The sequence below is a fragment of the Nicotiana tabacum genome, chromosome 19, assembly GCF_000715075.1.
Source record: "Nicotiana tabacum cultivar K326 chromosome 19, ASM71507v2, whole genome shotgun sequence".
Lineage (NCBI taxonomy): Eukaryota > Viridiplantae > Streptophyta > Magnoliopsida > Solanales > Solanaceae > Nicotiana > Nicotiana tabacum.
In genome coordinates this window covers 141037549-141057756 of record NC_134098.1, presented here as the reverse complement: position 1 = coordinate 141057756, position 20208 = coordinate 141037549, and the positions used below count along the sequence as shown (strand labels likewise).

At 39.5% G+C, this 20208-nt stretch overlaps 1 protein-coding gene across 1 annotated transcript; it reads left to right on the top strand.

Annotated features, from left to right (window-relative positions):
- Positions 1-9571: 9571 nt before the first annotated feature.
- On the top strand, positions 9572-9889 carry LOC142173751 (uncharacterized). The gene has a single exon (XM_075239398.1). The coding sequence runs from the start codon at positions 9572-9574 to the stop codon at positions 9887-9889; it is 318 nt and encodes a 105-aa protein (XP_075095499.1).
- The last annotated feature ends 10319 nt before the right edge of the window (positions 9890-20208 follow it).

Sequence of the window (20208 nt, the reverse complement as noted above, 5' to 3'; positions counted from 1 at the left end):
AATAATATTTTTCCAAAATTTCCAAAAATATTGATATATGACAGCTGAAATGTAGCAAATAATGAAATCAATACATCATCTCAGAGTAATAGTCACTCAGTCCTCCCATTCACTCCAACCTTATAGTCACTCTTTCCTCACAGTCACTCAATCCTCACAGTCACTCATCACTCGACACTCGGCACTCGCACTCAGTAGGTACCTGCGCTCACTGGGTGTAACGACCCGATTTGTCATTTTAAGAATTAATGCCCCGTTCAGTGGCTTAAGGTCTCGAGCATCTTCGCAATATGTATTATGACTCGCGGGTGTGGTCGAGTTTGATTTACGGATGATTCGGAGTGATTTGGGACACTTAGTCCCTAAAACGGAAGCTTAAGTCTTAGGATTTTGACTGTAGTCGGAACTGTGTGAAGACGACTCCGGAATGGAGTTCCATCGGTTCTGTTAGCTCTGTTGGGTGATTTTGGACTTAGGAGCATGTCCGGGCTGTGAATCTGAAGTCTGTAACTGATTTAGGTATAAAATGGCGAAAGTCGAATTTTTGGAGTTTTGGACCGAAAGTGGACTTTTTTTATATCGGGGTCAGAATATGATTCTGAAAATTTGAACGGCTTCATTATGTCATTTATGACTTATGTGCAAAATTTGAAGTCATTCCGGATTGATTTGATAGGTCCCGGCGTCGTTTGTGGAAACTTAAAATTTCAAAGTTCATTAGTCTTGAATTGGGGTATGAGTCGTGGTTTTAGCATTGTTTGAGGTGATTTGAGGGTTCGACTAAGTTCGTATGATGTATTAAGACTTGTTGGTAGGTTTGGTTGTGGTCCCGAGGGGCTCGGGCGTGTTTCAGATTGATTTTCAGACCATTTTTCCTTCATTTCCACTGTTGTATTCTGCTGGTATCTGGTGCCTCAATTTTTCATCGGGTTCGCAAGGTAAGAATTGCTAACGCGTAGTGTATTTGGATGGCAGTAATATTTTCTTCATCGCATTCGCATACGAGCGATCGCATTCGTGAAGAGGAACTGGGAAGCTGGCAAAAAATTTACTTTTCGCGAAGATGAGGACGCGTTCGTGAAGGGTGGACAGGGTGCACATCGCGAACATGAGAAGTGTTACGCGTTCGCGAAGAAGAAAGGAAGCAGCTGGAGACCATAGGCGTGTGGCCTTTGCGTTCGCGGGGTGTGTGTCGCGTTCGCTAAGTGAGGGGACAACAAACCTTCGCGTTTGCGAGGCTTGTGTCGCGTTCGTGAAGGGTTAAAATCTGGGCAGTCAAGTTTGTACTTCGCGAACGCGAAGCCTTGGTCGCGAATGCGAAGAAGGCCTAACTGGGCAGAATTAAAAGTCCCAAAAATGGGGGTTTGAGTTCGTAACACAAAATCAAATTGGCAGCTCAGTGGAAGGCGATTTTTTGAGAGATTCTTACGTGGGTGTTTGGGGTAAGTGATTCTTATCCAGTTTTGATTAATTTTCATGATTATGCCTTTGAATCCATCATTTAATTCGGATTTAAATGGAGGAAAAATCAAGATTTTTGTAAAATCTTCCAAAAATAAAAATTTAAGATTTGGAGGTCGGGTTTTTTTTGGAATTCGATAAAATTGGTATGATTAAACTCGGATCGGAATGGGTGTTTGAATTTCATGAAAATTATGTCGGGTTCCGAGGGGCGAGCCCCGCGTTGACTTTTGTTGACTTTTTGGAATAAATTTTTAAGTCGACGTATTATTATCCGAAATTATTTTCGATGAATTTTAATGAAGTTATACAATTGATTTGGATAGATTTGAGCGGTTCGGAGGTCGCTTCAAGCAAGAAGACGATTTTGGAATATCGGCATAATTTCAAAAAGGTAAGTGTCTTGCTTAACCTCGAGTGGGGAAATTACCCCTTAGGCATCGAGTCTTATGTGCCATTTGTGAAATGTGAAAAGCCGTGTACACGAGGTGACGAGTACGTACTCGGACTTATATGTGCAAAATGTATTGAGTTAAAGTCTTAGGCATATTGTATAGTAAATTGGATAATTGTTGGCATATATTTAATCATCTATTTGTCGTGCCTAAATCCTTGTTGTTGAATCTGTTGTTATATGATAATTTGATGTGATTGTTACTTGAAATATTTATGAAATTTCGTGAGTATTATTGGTTTAATATTTCTTGAAAATTAATTTCAATATGAATTTTTCCTATGTAAATAATTAATTAAGCAAGTATAAAAAGAAAGGTTTATATAATTATCTAAATTCTGATTAATGAAGGTTTTGCTTTATGCTGAGTAATTTCTATCTCTGCTGATTGTTTTTGGGGTGTTATACACATTTTGTGGAGCCTTCGGCTATCTGTTGTGAAATTAATTGATTTGGTTGTGTCTTTGGAATGTTGGTTGTGGCCATTGGACAATTTGTGATGTGAATTGATTTTGTTATGTTGCCGTGATAATTTTTCGTGTAAATTATTGTGTTGTGTAAGTTATTATTTTGAGGAGATAAGGGGGGCATTTCACCGTTGGTATTATGTGGGTATAAGAGTGGCATTTCACTATTGTTGGGTTTGTTGGAATATTGTCTGGGCGGAGTGATAAGGGTGGCTATAAGATCGATAAGGGTGGCAATATGAGCGATAAAAGTGGCTATTGAGATTGTCTGGGCGGAGCGATAAGGGTGGCAATAGGAGCGATAAGGGTAGCTATTGTTAGGGACGATATGTGATGATGTGGAGTTGTGGTATTGGTGATTTTCATGTGATCTTGTGATTTTCTTGTATTTATTTTTATATCTTGTGCAAAGTTTCTTGTTGTTGGTAAATTGATAATAATCTGATTTATGTTGAAATTGGGAGCTTGTGGCTATTATCACGCGAATTATAAAATAAAATGTGGGCACGAGGTGCTGTGAGTAAATATGAGGATATTGGTACGCGAATTTATCCGTACAGTTGTGATATGAAATGAGGGCACGAGGTGCCAGGGAAATATAATGATTTATTTATGGGCACGAAGTGCCGTAAAAATATGAAAAATGTATTGAGACCCGTGTTTATGAAAAATATGAAAATGGACTGAGATCCGTGTTTATGAAAAATATGAAAATGGGTTGAGACCCGTATTTATGAAAAATATAAAAATGGGCTGAGACCCGCGGTTGAATGATTATGAAATAAAGTGTCACATAGTGATTTTTTTTATGGAGAGAATTATATTCAAAATATTTAATTGGAAGGATTTTTATGCAAAAAGATTTATTGGAAAGGATTACATTCGAAAGATATTTATTTAAAGAAATTATATTTGAGATAAATTTATTTAAAGGAAGTATATTTGAAAAATATTTATTTTAAGAAATTATATTTGAAATATAGTTATTTGGAAGAATTTTATGTGAAAGACATTTATTTGAAGGATTTGATTTTATTGGGTGTAATTTGTAACTATTAATTTTTGAGCGATATTGATGTTGTTCTTGTGTGTTACTGTGCATATCACTAGTTGTTTGATATTACTATTATTGTTATTTGTGTACTATTATTTTGTATATTATATTGCACGGGTTATTAGACTAGTGAGTGTTTTGACTGTATCTCGTCGCTACTCCACTGAGGTTAGTCTTGATACTTACTGGGTACCGACCGTGGTGTACTCATACTATACTTCTGCATATTTTTGTGCAGAGCCAGGTATTGGAGATATCGGACTTGAGCAGAGTTAAAGCGGGATCGTAAGGATTCAAGGTAGAGTTGCTGATCATCGCAGTCCCTTGGAGTCTTTTCATTTCATTGTACTGTTAATTTGTAATCAAACAGTATTGTATATTCGGTCCTTGTAATCATTCCATGTATTCGGTTAGAGTTCGTGACTCAATACTACCAGTCTTGGGAGGTTGTATATTCATATTTGTTCCGCTGTTAGTTTTGATTACTTATTTAATTCAAAACAAAATGGCTTCAAAATGTAATTGAAATCTGCTACCTAGTCTTAGAGACTAGGTGCCATCACGACGCATGTGGTGGGATTTTGGGTCGTGACAAGTTGGTATCAGAGCTCTAGGTTCATAGGTTCTACGAGTCACGAATGAGTCTAGTAGAGTCTTGCGGATCGGTACGGAGACGTCTGTACTTATCTTCGAGAGGCTGCAGAACTGTTAGGAAATTTTCACTTATTTCATTCCTGTCGTACGGATTTGTTGATTGTAGAATTTGAGCCTTTGTATCTCTCACAGATGATGAGGACACGTGCTACCGGGTTAGCTGAGCAGGCATCCACACATACTGCTAGGGCTGCAAGAGGCCGAGGCCGAGGCAGCGGCCGAGGCAGAGGTCGAGGAAGGGCAAGTGTCGCGACTGGAGTACCTATCAGGGCAATAATTGAGGAGCCGCCAGTAGCTCCACTTGGGGGACGGGTACCAGAAACACCTATTATTACCCCCGGACTTTAGGAGACCTTAGCACAGTTCCTGAGTATGTTTGGTACATTAACTCAGGCGAGATTGATCTGTGTTGCACCAAATATTTCGCAGATTGGGGGAGTAGCTCAGACTCCTACCACAACTCCAGAGCAGCAGGTTCACGTTGGTCAGGTCTCGGGTGTAATACCGGTACAACCTGTTATTCCGGTTCGGCCTGAGGTCAGGCTAGAGACATCAGAAGAAGAACAAAAGTGACTTGAAAGGTTTAAAAGGTATAGTCCACCTACTTTCAGTGGCACAGCTACAGACGATGCCCAAGGATTTCTAGAAAATTGTCACCGTATTCTCCGCACCATGGGTATTGTGGAAGTGAGCGGAGTTGCCTTTAATACATTTCAACTGTCAGGCGCATCATATCGGTGGTGGAAAATCTATGAAAAAGGTAGACCAGCCGGTGCAACACCACCAACTTCGGCTCAATTTTCGAAAATGTTCTTGAAAGAATTTGTTCCCCAGACTCTCCGAGATATGTGGCGCACAGAGTTTGAACGGTTGCGTCAGGGCACTATGACAGTGTCAGAGTATGCTATCAGGTTCAATGAGTTAGCCCGTCATGCACCGATCTTGGTTCCTACAATCAGAGAGCGGGTCTGCAGATTCATTGAGGAGCTCGATTATGATATTAAAATATGCATGGCTCGAGAGTTACAAACTGATACTCCATTTCAACAAGTAGTGGAGATTGCAAGGAATATTGAGGGTGTTATAGGTGAGGAAAGAGAGTTTAAGGAGCCCAAAAGGTCTCGAACATCTGGAGGGCTCAGTGGATTTTACTCTTCAACTAGGACCCATTATAGTGAAGGCTCGAGCAGTCGGTCAGCTCAGTCTGCACATCAGATTTCTCGGAGTGCTCCAGTTTATAGTGCACCATCGACACGAGATTCTTATAGTGATTATTCCAGTTATCTGGAACATACTCAGTACGAGCAGCCGCGACCTCAGAGGGGTTGTTATGAGTGTGGTGATACTAGGCACATTATGAGAGATTTTCCCAGACTTGGGAGGGGTGAATTTCATCAGAACACTCCAACTACAAGCTTTATTCCAGTTGATACTCTACGTGCACAGTTAGCTAGAGGTGGAGGACAGGCGGGTAGTGGGCTCCTACGAGGTAGAGGCCCGACCCATTGATATAATCGCTATGATTTGGTTGAGGCCAATACACCAGATGGTGGCATTACAGGTACGATCCTGATTTTGTTATAAAAGGATATTTTCCCTTAATTTGATTCGGTTCTAAATATTGAGGTGAGTCCTTCTATTATGCTTCGCCTAAGGGTGAGCTTCGTAAAATTATGACCCACTTATATATTTATCCCTATTGGGAGGTTTGAAAATGTGAACCCGTGTCTGTCATTTTATTTTTGTACACCATTGAGTCTTCACTTTCTCTCTCTAAAATGCTCTCACCTCACTCTAAAATGCCACATTTTGGCTAAAAAATGAGCTTCAAAGGATATAAATCGAAGTTGGGTCGGGTCAAAAATTAGAAAAAATGGAAGCCCTGACGCAGTTATGCGATCGCATAACACATATGCGGTCCGCATAAGTTGGCCTCCAAAACTGGGCGTGACTGGCCCGGTCTGCGGTCGCATAATGCACCGCAGATTTTCCTCAAATCTTGCCCCTCTCCCGATCCACTCTGCGACCATTATGCGGTCCGCAGAGTGATTCTGTGACCGCATAGTGGTCGCAGAAATGACCCTTTTTCCGGTAAAAATTTTCCTTTACACATCGGTGCATTGTTCAAAATACCTCGGCACCAGAAAACCTTAATTTTCTTAGCAAAATTCTCCGAGGTCGTTACACATAAGTCAACGTCCGGTCAACCTTTTCAACTTAAATTCTAAACCTTGGAACTAAGTGTTCCAAATCATTCCAAAACCTTACCGGACCCGAACCAATTACCCCGGCAATCCAAATATCAACCGTAAATCACAATTTGAGCAGTAAATGGGGGAACGAGATTGCAATAGTCAAAACGACCGGTCGGGTCGTTACAGGCGTGCAACCCGCTCCATCAATATAATTAAACAACTCTTAAATGTAAAAATAATCCAATAAATACCACATTCAATAGGAAATTATTAGGCATACAATGATTATGATTTATTTAGGAAATAAGTAATGACAAGTAGAAATTAATTTTGAAAATTAGGGAGAAAATATACAATTTAATATTTAGCTAATTGTCAAGTAGCAATTAAGACACATAAGTCAAATAAGCATGTAGCAATTATATCATGAATTCAATACATAATATTGGACAAGGAATATGAGAGAAAGAATTATTAAAATAATTAATTCATGATTTAAAATAATTTATGATTTTTAGATAATTATGCAAACAATCAATTTGACGACGTATAGGCACTCGTCACCTTGCCTATACGTTATTACACATGAAATTCACTTAACAAATAATTCAAGGGTTTTATTCCCTCGAGTCAAGGTTAACCACGACACTTACCTTATTTTGCAATTTCAAGTGATCACTCGACCACAGCTTTTTCTTTCGAATTATCCTCCAAACCAATCAAACCTAGCAAATTATTTACCGACAATTCAATTTGAGCTTTAGAAATTATTCACAATTCGAAAGAGACTTAATTTAAGTCATTTTCGGAAAAGTCAACAAAAGTCAACGTGGGGCCCATTTTTCGGAATCACGGAATCCGGACACCCGTTCCGATACGAATTCAACCATACTAAAATTATCGAATTCTGACATCGGATTGTCTTTCAAATCCTAAATTTTCATTTTTGAAAAGTTTTACCAAAATTCTAATTTCTTCTATCTAAATCTGAAATAAACGATATATATAAATATGGATTTATAAAATATTATCAATATAGGATAATGAATACTTACCCAGTTCGAATTCGTGAAAAACCCTTTTGAAATCGTCTTTCACGAGCTCTAAATCGCGGATATGAAAAATGGGTCGAAATCCTATTTCCAGAACTTAAGTTCTGCTGTACAGGGATTTATTCATCGCGATCGCGGAAATCCATTCGCGATCGCGCAGAACAATTTCTGACCAATTCAATTTCACTCTTCACGATCGTGGAAATGTCTTCGCGATCGCGAAGCACAATTTACGCAGGTTGCAAATTTATCTTACGCGAACGCGATGATCCATATGCGAATGCGAAGCATGACATTTCAGACTTACGCGATCGCGGGAGGCTTTACGCGATCGCGAAGAACAAATTTGAGTGCCCAAAGTCAGCCCCATTTCCTCTCCGCGGACGCGATCATACCTATGCGTTCGCAATGCACTGTCAGCCAACTCTCCACGATCGCGTGCCTCTCTTCAATAACGCAAATAGTAAAAACCATAGCTCGCCATTATCTCTTTGTGATCGCGAAGCACAATGTACCATATGACAATTACAACAGAAAAACCAAATTTTTCCAAAGTTTAAAAGGTCCGTAGGCTATCCAAAACTCACCCGATCCCTCGGAGCCCCAAACTGTACATGCACACAAGTCCAAAAATCTCATACGAACTCGCTCGCGTGATCAAAATACCAACATAACACCTAGAACTATGAATCAGACACCAAACCAAATTGAATTTTCAATGAAACTTAAGAATTTCTATTTTTATCAACGGGACGTCCGAATCACTTTCGTTTGGCACCAAATTTGACAGACAAGTCATAAATATAGAAATGGACCTATACCGAGTTTCAGAACCAAAATACGGACCCAATATCAACAAGGTCAAACATTAGTCAAACTTGAAAACTCTTTATGCTTTCAAGCTTCTAATTTCCAATAATTGGTTATAACTCGAGTTAGGGACCTCCAAATTAAATTTCGAGCATACGCCTAAGTCCCAAATCACGATACGGACCTATCGGAACTGTCAAAATACTGAACCGGGTCTGTTTGCTAAAAATATTGACCAAAATCAACTTAAGTGAGTTTTAAAGCAATATTTCACATTTTAATCAATTTTTCACATAAAAACTTTTCGAAAAAATTTACGGACTGCGCACACAAGTCAAGGAATGCTGAAAGGTGCTATTCGAAGTCTCAGAATACCGAAATGAATATTAAATTTAAAGATTGGCATATTGAGTAATCACAGTACCATAGATCAAGTCTCACTTGTGTCAAGATTGACGTATTTGTTAGTAGCTTAGTACTGCTATGTTAAGATTTTACTGCATATTTGATGCAGGTTGCATCTTCATAATAAATGTTGTTTATATTTGCAGCACAATACCATGCAGATAATGTATGAAACAATTTATAAAGCAATAATCTTCTAGACATACAAATATCTACAGTATATTAGAGACTATAAATTTTAAAAGTTTTTTTTTCTTTTTTTCTTAAAATCTGTGGACAACCAAACACCGTTACCATAAAAGGGAACAAAGAGACGTATTATACTGTGTCATAGTTACTTTAACCATCAGTAATGCCATCTTCTTTATTCATTTAATTAAATTAAAGAAGAGTAAATTAAGAGTAATTTCTAACTAATAACCAATATGCCAGCATACATGGAGTTCGGAGCAAAATATAACGATGTTTTCATTTAGCGTTTCACAAGAAATTGATTGGAGAAATAGTTTCTTTTTTATAGTATATATTGAGACGTAGTTAATTATTACTATTTCTATCATTTGTAATGTGCTGAGTCAACATATAGTTATATGTAGTTAGTTGTATTTTGTAGTCATACTACAGCTGTCATCCGTGATTCTGATCTGCGATTTCTATACGAATTGAAGAGTTCTTCTACAAAATTGGTCTATCTATTTACCAAATCGGTTGAAACATTTGTCAATTTCATCGATTAGAGCTCCTCACATGGTTGTCGATCAAATCGAAGAATTCACGCCCAATACGAGCAGAAATGACCAACAAGTTATCAATGTCAGCAGTCCTTTATACATTCACCCTTCGGATAGTCCCGGAGTGATGCTAGTGTCGGTTCCATTTGACGAAATTGGGTATAGGTAATGGAGAAGGACTGTGTTGTGAGGCCTATCAGTCAAAAACAAATTAGGGTTCATAAATGGGGATTGTAGGAAACCTACCCCAATTCACCTCAGTTTCGTCAATGGGAGAGATGCGATGATATGGCTATCTCCTGGATCCTCAATTCCCTCGCAAAGGAGATTTCTGACAGTGTTGAATATGTCAATGATTCAGTAGAGCTATGGAGGGAACTGGAAGATCGATATGATAAAACAAATGGAGTAAATCTGTATCAGATCCAAAAGGAGATCAACGACCTTGTTCAGGGCTCCTTAGACATCTTTGCCTATTACACACAAATGAAAAGATTGGGGGAAGAACTGAGCACCCTGAGTGCTAAATCTCAGTGCAGTTGTGTTTGCACGTGTGGATCAAAGGAGACTATGCATAAGGCAGAACAAGATCGACGACTCATCTAATTTCTGATGGGCCTAAATAAAGTCTACACAACAGTGTGAGGAAGCATTTTGATGATGAAACCTCTGCCATCCTTAGCACATGCCTTCTCTCTGCTAATACAAGAGGAGAAGCAGACCAAACAATCAGCTAAACCTCGAGTCTACTTCACTGCATGTGAATACTACACCTTCACAACATCAAAATCCACTTGATGCTAGGAATTTCAAAACGCATTACACTGCCAATAATAGAGGTCGGCCATCTTGTGATTATTGCAAAAGGCCAGGCCATACAAAGGACAAATGTTATAAGCTACATGGGTATCCCCAAAGCAATTCATACAACAATCAAAACTTTAATCGCACCAATACTCAACAATTCAGTCAGGGTAATAATTCAGGTCAGATTCAACATCACAAATTCAACAGAGGAAAATGAGCTGTGGTAAATGTACATGGAGTCCCAGCTGATCTGCTCTACGAGAATGAAAATGATCTACCCCTACATGATGAGAATCAAAATGTTAGCTTGACAAAAGAACAATATGAGCAGATAATGAATTTGCTGCAACATTTCCAGACAGGCAACACAAGAGGATCTCCTAGCAATGTCAATATCACCGATGGTGTTGTCAACTTTGCAGGTATTGTAGTCTGCACTTTTTCTATTTATTTTGACAAACCATCATGAAAATATTTCGAATCTAAGACTGGCTTTTGGATATAGACTTAGGAGCATCTAACCATATGACCTTCAATAAAACTGCACTTAGTAATATCACAACACTACCATATCCTCTATTGATAAGCTTACAAAATGGATATAGGGTAAAAGTGCTTGAATTTGGAGATGTGATACTCAGTCCTGGAATTACCTTACACAAAGTCCTCTATGTTCCATCTTTCAAGTACAGCCTGATTTTTGTCCATTCACTTGCAGCACATCTCAGGTGCATTGTGTTCTTTACTGATGCATTGTGTCTGTTGCAGGCCCATTCAGTGAAGAGGCCTCAAGTGATTGGTATTAGCAAGGAGGGACTATACTACCTATGTTCCAGGTGTCTAAAGGGTAAACATATTGTTTCAAATGCTAATGTGTCAGTTTCTTGTTGCAATTGTTCTTCTTCTACTAGTGTAAATAGTGGAGACTTCAGAAGTCCTGCTCATTCACATCCTTATTCACCAAATGTAAATACTTCCATTCACAATAATAAGAATGAGTCTTCAGCTGTGTTTGATAAGCATGATGTAAATGTCTTGTGGCATAATAGGCTTGGTCATGTTCCTTTTGTCAAAATAAGAGGAATATCCTCCATACCTGTGAATTTCTCACCTAAACAACCCTTCATCTGTTCCATTTGCCCTATGGCTAGACAAGCCAGACTTCTATTTCCCCAAAGAACTAGTACTTCCATTTAGATATTTGAATTACTGCATATTGACATATCCCCCATACCATGTCACTACCCATGACAATTACAAATACTTCCTCATATTAGTGGATGATTTTAGCAGATCCACCTGGACCCATTTGTTAAGCAGTAAAACCAGTGCTCTATAAGCCCTTAAAGCCTTTGTAATCATGATTGAGAATCAATTCAACACCTCTGTAAAAACCATCAGATTTGACAATGGACTGTAGTTCACCAGTCATGAAACCACCACATTTTATCAATCCAAAGGCAGTATTCATCAGAAAACCTGCCCTTATACACCACAACAAAATGTGATAGTGGAGAGAAAACACAAATATCTCCTTGAAACTGCTAGGGCACTTATGTTTCAATCCAAATTACCAACTAGATATTGGGGAGAATATATTTTGACAGCCACTTACTTGATTAACAAATTACCTACTACGTACCTAAACAACAAATGCTCTTTTGAACTCCTATATCACAAGAAACCCAATTACTCTCACTTGATGAGTTTTGGTTGTCTTTGTTACCCTACCATGCCTAAGGTGCACGGAGACAAAGTTGAGCCCAAGACAACTCCTCATGTCTTTGCGGGCTATCTTTTTGGGACAAAGGGTTACAAAGTGCTGAGCCTAGCCACTAGGAAGATATATGTCTCTAGAAATATGGTGTTCTATGAAGATGTTTTTCCTTTTTCTCTAGCTTCTAAGGATGTTTTCCTCTACAATGTCTTCAAATCAGGTTCCTTTCCTACTTATATTGAGAGTAACAGTCCACATCCTAGTGTTCAAAGTTCTACAAGTATCACATCTCCAGGTGTGCAGCAACACCCTGAGTCCTTTCCTATTAATGACACTTCAATATATACATCAAATACATTATCCCCTTATGCTCTTATGCTCTTATCCCTACAACTTCACATGAAGCTACCAGTCATTCTTCACCAACATCTACCCAATCAGAAACACCTATACTCAGAAAATCCAACAGAATACATAAACTCCTACTTACCTCAAGGATTATATTTGTTACTTGCCTAACACATCTCAACCTTCTATTTCTCAAGGTTCACCTCCCTTAAGTGCACTCTTTTCCAATCATAATCATATCACCCTTGATACCTTGTGTTATGAGAGTCAGCACTTAGTGACAGATGTTTGTCATGATAGTAATCCATCCTCATATGGAGAGGCAACACTCAATCCTGCATGGCAAGTAGCCATGACACAGAAATTTGAGGCTCTTTATGCCAACCACACTTTGGACTTAGTACCCTTACCAGCTGGAAAACAAGCAATAGGCTGCAAATGGGTTTATAAGGTCAAGCATAAAGTAGATGGAAGTATTGAGAGATTTAAGACTAGATTAGTGGTGAAGGGTATGTCACGACCCAAAATCCACTATAGGCCATGATGGCGCCCAACGTCGCCGTCAGGCAAGCAAACGGTGAATTACCAACTTAATTACTCATTTCATTATTTTTAAAATCATAAATCCCATTAAATAAATAGAGTGAACTCTAGTACTCGTAGAAACATGTGATTTTCTTAACCAAATCCCGTATAAAATATAAATTACAAGGTGAAATGATAATAATAACATGAACTACAATAATGAACATCCACTAAGAACCCCCAAAATCCGGTGTCACAAATGCATGAGCATCTACTATAAGGTACAATAACAATACAACATCTGTCTGGAGTTCAAAATAGACAGGATAATATAACTAATTAAGATGGAGACTCCATATATTGCGGGTCGTAATATGGAATGCAGCTCACTGTGAAGTCCCCGCAATAGCCGTGCCTTTGCTCCCCAAAGACCACCAGACATATATATATACCCGCACAATAAGTGCAGCAAATATAGCATGAGTACGTAAATCAACGCGTAGCCAGTAAGTATCTAGCCTAACCCCGGAGAAGTAGTGATGAGGGCTCGATATTGACACCTACTAGTGGTCCAATAAATCAAATACAGTAGGAAGTAAACAAATATGAGGCAGGGTAAATAAACAATATAAACAAATATAGGTACGTGATACAATCCTCCTCTGAACAGTAAACTCAAACTCTCAATTATCGGTCACCTCCTCAACCGGAGTATATATGTAAAATGGTTCCCACCAGATAGGTCGTCACAACTCAAATCAGGAAAACTCATGGATACAATGGCTTCCTGTCAAATATTACGCATGACGTTGCCGAGGCGAACGTCCCGATCCCATAAGAGTGTTTCATGAAGCTGCCGAGGCGAACGACCCAATTCCATAAGAGTATTTATAGAAATTCCGAGGCAAACAGACCGATCCCATTAGAATATGATGTTGTCGAGGCGAACGGCCCGATCCCATAAAATATGATACTACCGAGGCGAACGACCCGATCCCATAAAAATATGATACTACCGAGGAGAATGACCCAATCCCATAAGAGTGTGGTACATAATCCTGCCGAGGCGAACGACCCGATCCCATAAGAGTGGTACATAACCCTGCTGAGGCGAACGACCCAATCCCATAAGAATAAGAAGCTTTAAAGGGTCCTTGGCCCCCTCACGAATATACATGTGAGTTATGAAATTTAAAGAAGCTTTTCGATGAAAACACACAACGCGAGAGAAATTCGTAAGGGAAGCACAATTATTCCGCGGCTAATCAAGTACCTCGTCAAATCTCTTACAATAGCGTGTCTATCACTCTACGCAAGCCTAGTCTCAAGTCGTAATGCAAAATAAAGGAATTAAATAGGCAAGGATAACTCAAATAGTACAATTAAAGCATGGCGTAAACCTAAGTCTACCCGGACAAATCAGGAATCCTAGCATACGTATGGACACTCGTCACCTCATACGTGCGTAGCTACCACAACATGTAGCACATAAGAATATAACACCTACGTGGTAAATTTCCCCTCACAGGGTTAGACAAGAGACTTACCTCGCTCTGAAGTTCCATAACCGGTTCCAATGCCTCTCTAACACCTCGACTCAAAGAAAAATGATCCGAAACTAGTCAAACAATGTGCAAATCAATCAAAATATACTCCAATGCTTATAATTAATCAATTTATAACAATTCCCAACTCCGCTCGAAAAGTCAATAAAGTCAACCCTCGGGCCCACGTGCCCGGATTTCAAAAGTTTTTGAAGATAAACTTTACCCATAACATCACGAACTCAAATATATAATTTATTCCAAATTCCATGTCCAATTTCGTGGTCAAAATCAAAAAATACGATTTTTAGGTTTTTCTTCAAAAATCAAAGAATTTCCACCAATTCCATGTTAACTATATATATAAACCATGTAAAATAGTTGAAAATTGAACCAAATTACTTACCCAAAGATTGTAGATGAAAAACTCTCTTCAAAATTGCCTCCTACCGAGCCTAAGGTTCCAAAAATGAGAGAATGTCTCCAAAATTCCGTCTCCTAGCCCTTTTACCAGGTGTAGATGTCGCATTTGTGACACAAGGTTCGCATTTGCGGACCCTCGCAATTGCGGACCAAGGTAAAATTCTACAGACTTCGCAGTTGCGAACAAATGCTTGCAATTGAGAACCAAGGTAAAAATCTACAGGCTTCGTAATTGCAAAGAAATGTTCGCAATTGCGAACCAAGGCAAAAATCTACAATCTTTGCAATTGTGATACCTGAGCACCAGTAACACCATCAATCTTTTCCGATACGGAAATAGGCATAACTCTCTCATATGACATCAGAATTCGATGATTCTTATTGCTATGACTCCGTAATTATGATATGGATCTAATGGTTTGATCAAATCACAAATCAAAGGTCGTTTGCTCAATATAGTATCCTTTATACCCAACAAAATGACGCCGAAATATCAAATAAGAGCGCGACACAACCCAAACACATTTGAAACACACCCGAGGCACCCGGGACCCCGTCCAATTACACAAACCAGTCCCAAAACCTAACACGAACCTGCTCGAGGCCTCAAATCACACCAAACAACATGAATCGATGATCAAATCCTTATTTTAACTTTCAAACATTCAAACTTCGACGAACGCGTTCGAATTACACTTAAATATTTTGGAATGACGCCAAACTTTACGTACAAGTCATAAATCACGATACGAACCTATTCCAAGGATCATAACCCCAAAGAGACATCGATAACACCAAATTCCACTTCAAACCAAACTTTAGGAAATTCTAAAACCTTCGAATTGCCAACTTTCTATAATAAGAGCTGAAATGCTCCCGGAACACCCGATACTCAACCCGAACATACGCCCAATTCCGAAATAATTATACGAACCTATTGGAACCTTCAAATTCAGATTCAGAGGTCGTTTACTTAAAAGTTAAACTTTGGTCAACTCTTCCAACTTAAAGCTTCCGAATTTAGAATTTTTCATCCGAATCAACTCCGAACCTCCCGAAATTCAATTCCGACCACACGTACAAGTCATAAAACATGAAGTGAAGCTACTCAAGGTCTCAAACCGCCGAACGATATGCTAGAGATTAAAACGACCAATCGGGTCGTTACATTCTCCCCCACTTAAACATACATTCGTTCTCGAACATGATAAGAACCGTTCCAGAGTTGCCTCAAAATCACTGCCCAACACTTGTTGCACCTACCTGTGCCACCACAACCCAGGTGAATATGTTTTCTCAAGCCAGACTGAAGATTCCCCCACCTTTTTAGTCAATAAGCCTTAGGACCAATTACAACCTCCGAATTTCTCTACAAGACCTGATTCTAACAAACGAACAATGTATTAATCTCCACACGCTGAACCCACATGATCATGCACCCACGCTGACATCACACAATGCACCGCATAACTCATTTTCCCATGGTAACTTCCTCCAAGAACAACATCTGCAAATTCACTGACCCGATGCCCGTAGTATACCTTATAACACATCTAGCCCGGTCTCAACTCTCACAATAATGCAACGACGAAAAAGATGCGTAAGAACTCATAACCACCTGCTAAATCAATAACTCACGGAGTTCCTCCGCTCGACAAGAACCATTACCTCATTCTAAACTGAATAGTGACACTTTCCCTTTAATATACCTTACATAAATCTGATCGCACCGATTTTAGGTCCAATAACCTCATTTTACCCAGTACAAGCTGCTCAGGCAATAAGCCACCTCAAACACTGACCAAGATATCATATGACGCCATTAGAGCACCAATAAGTCACAACTTGAATATGACACATAAGGAAGAACGAACTCTGGAAAAGAACTACCCAGCCGCGTAACGAATAAAACAGCCGAAAAGATGCTATGAACTCTTCTCAATGAATGAGAAACAAAATACACAGAAATAAGTATAGGGAACCGTACTCAACATCTCATTGTTGCGGCATGCAACCCGATTCACACATGATACCGTTGCGGCGTGCAACCCTATCCAAATAACATACCCGTGGTGGAGTGCCACCCGATCCACACATGACAATAAACAAGAAAATACCCATCAAGCCATAATGATTATACCTATGAATCCCTGAATATCGACCACAAGCATGCCAAGTGCATAAATACGACTCTGGGGAGACGGATAGCGCCATGCGCCACAAAAATCGAGCTCGACTAAGGTGCAATAACGACAAGCTACATAGAACCACAACACCCGAAGACTCCTCCATAAACAGTGCTATGCTGAATGAACACATCCAACCTGATGTAGAGCATACATTCACATTAGATCTACTAGCGAACCTCAAACCGATTTCGATCATCCCATACTGGGCCAATAACCTTCTAAGAATCCACAATGACCCTATTCATGGTACATAAGAGAAGCCGTCGAATCCAAAACAAACTCCCACAATCCACAACTAAAGGAATAGAGTGCCTCTCAGTCATAACCTCTCCCATTGGAGACATTGCCAAAATCTCCATACATGTTTTAAATCTCTAACAATCGAATGACTAACACGTCACACTTATACGATCTTTCCGTGGGATATACTCTCACAACCTTCCACACCAGGTAGTAAAATCTGAACATTAATGGCCATCGACCATGCTATTTCTATAATACTAGCCAAGCATCCGCATTTCAATACCCAACACTACTACCACAAAACAGACCATCCTCAGGCTGTCTGAAAATAGTGCCAGCATATTCCGAACATCTGAAATCTTCTCGTGCTCCTCCGAGATTATGACATTCTTATCAAAACCGAACTGTAACCTTGATCCAAACTTACCATTACTATACCGCTCACAGCACCTATCCTGCCACTATGCGAGAGTCCAAGAATTTCATCATAACCCCTGAACCACCAGTATAATACATACTTCATCGGCTAGAACCTCTTTCACTCCACTTATTTCTGAAGAACAATTTCAACACGCAATCAAATTCCCATAACCGTAGAAAATCAAACCTCAAGTTAAGGTCTAAACCACCATAATTCTTCCGGGATTCATTTACATATAACAAGGCCATCATAATCAACTACTTACAAATCAATCCAATTACGGTGGTTGTCAAGCCCGCACGTACAACCACGAATCACCTGTATATCCTTAACACACCGAAAGAACTAATCATTTCCACAACCATGCTGATTTAAACCATTGTTAACTAACCCAACTTCTTCCAATTTACTCTTGACTTGCCTTCGAAGTAATAATAGCTCCATTCAAACACATAATAAGCCTCAAATAACACTCATCTCGAGTGACCCAAATCACAAGATCACATCATCTCAATACCCATCAGCAATCTCATACCCTCCTTATGCACTCAATAGTATTCCCAACCAATACACCCATTCTGAAAGACCCCCTGCGAACCGAAGCTCTTTCTCCCATTTCTCTAACACTACACCATAGACCCGATGATAACATAGAAATTCCCCAAGTATTCTCCGCAGTCTGCTGAAAAACCCAGTCCTCAACCATATAACGAACCCAAAATCTTTAAACACCGCACTTTAATTCTTGCACCCATTAGAACTATTATTGAGAGTCACCCACTCTGACCTAGTCCCGAATATATAACAAAACTCTAGTGCTCTACTAGCACACATACACTTTCAAGGAAACAACCGGATGAATTCTTTTCCTTTCCCATTACCTCCACAGGAAGCATAAATCTTGAGCCATCCCCAATACCTACACATGAATCAATAAGGCGAATGCAACTCATATACGTCAAATTTCCTTATCCAAAATACCTTTTGGTCATAACTAATCTGCCATTGCACCGATAACCAGAAATCGTACAGGCACACAACCACGTGGCCAATCGTAGACCGTGGGCTATCCCACTTAGCTTTACGCTACAATCACTTAAATCTCGACCCTTCAAAGACTTATTCTTCTTCCCTGTTACCATGGTCCCACACCATTGCTCAGCCAAATTTCTCATAAGTTCTTGTTGGACTAATCATAACACATCCCGAATTATTAGCCATAATTGCACACTCGACCTCCTAACACTCATACCATCTTCTCCAAGCGATCCAAGCTCACATCGTAGTACATGTATCCCGTGTTAGGCAAAAAGTAGAATTCTTCGTAGGAACCTCATCAAAACCACGCAACTACTAACCTGCTCACCGGAGATAGCCCACCTGTGTAGCCTTGTATCGACCTTCTCCAACGTCATTGCTATAATTACATCCATCATGAAATCAATTACTGGGTCCATACTGATCCGCCATCCGTAAGAATCCCTTCATTTATTAACATCACCCGAAGGTCCAACAATATGTTATCAAGTCCTTCTTGCCACATTCAAAATTTCCTAAGCATAGAAACCACCTCAGAGATCATCTCCCTCAAACCATCAACACTGGGCTGAAATGACAGAATACTCCTCTATAAGGCGACACTAATGGTCTGCCCGCATTCACAGGGAAAGGCATACTGCGTCGCATCTGTAGCATCTTAACAACTCGTCGGTGCCCAATTGATAACAAGCACTCCACACCGTATAAGAATGACTAGGAAGGAAATGAAGGCATAAGTTTCATTGGAATCAAATCGCACGATGAGGAATCAAGAAGGGAAGTTCTCCTAATAGCCCTGTAGCCTCTCGAAGATAAGTACAGACGTCTCTATACCGATCTGCAAGACTCTACTAGACTTGCTCATGACTCTTGAGACCTAAGTGAACCTAACGCTCTGATACCAAGCTGTCACGACCCAAAATTCACTATAGGTCGTGATGGCGTCCAACGTCGCCGTCAGGCAAGCCAACATGAATTATCAACCTAATTACTCATTTCATTATTTTTAAAATCATAACTCCAATTAAATAAATAGAGTAAAATCTGGTACTCGTAGAAACCTGTGATTTACTTTACCAAATCCCGTATAAAATATAAATTACAAGGTAAAATAATAATAATAACATGAACTACAATAATGAACATCCACTAGGAACCCCCAAACCCCGGTGTCACAAGTGCATGAGTATCTATTAGAAGGTACAATAATTATACAACATCTGTCTGGAGTACAAAATAGACAGGATAATGTAACTAATTAAGATGGAGACTCCGTATGCTGCGAGCCGTAACATGGAATGTAGCTCACCGTGAAGTCCCCGCAATAGCCGCGTCTTTGCACCCCAAAGACCACCAGACATATATATACATGCACAATAAGTGCAGCAAGTGTAGCATGAGTACGTAAATCAACGCGTACCCAGTAAGTATCTAGCCTTACCCCGGAGAAGTAGTGACGAGAGGTCGACATCGACACTTATTAGTGGTTCAATAAATTAAATACAATAGGAAGTAAACAAATATGAGGCAAGGTAAATAAACAGTATAAACAAATATAGGTACGTGGTACAATCCTCCTCTAAATAGTAAACTCAAGCTCTCGATTATCGGTCACCTCCTCAACCGGAATATATATGTAAAATAGTTCCCACCAGATGGGTCGTCATAAC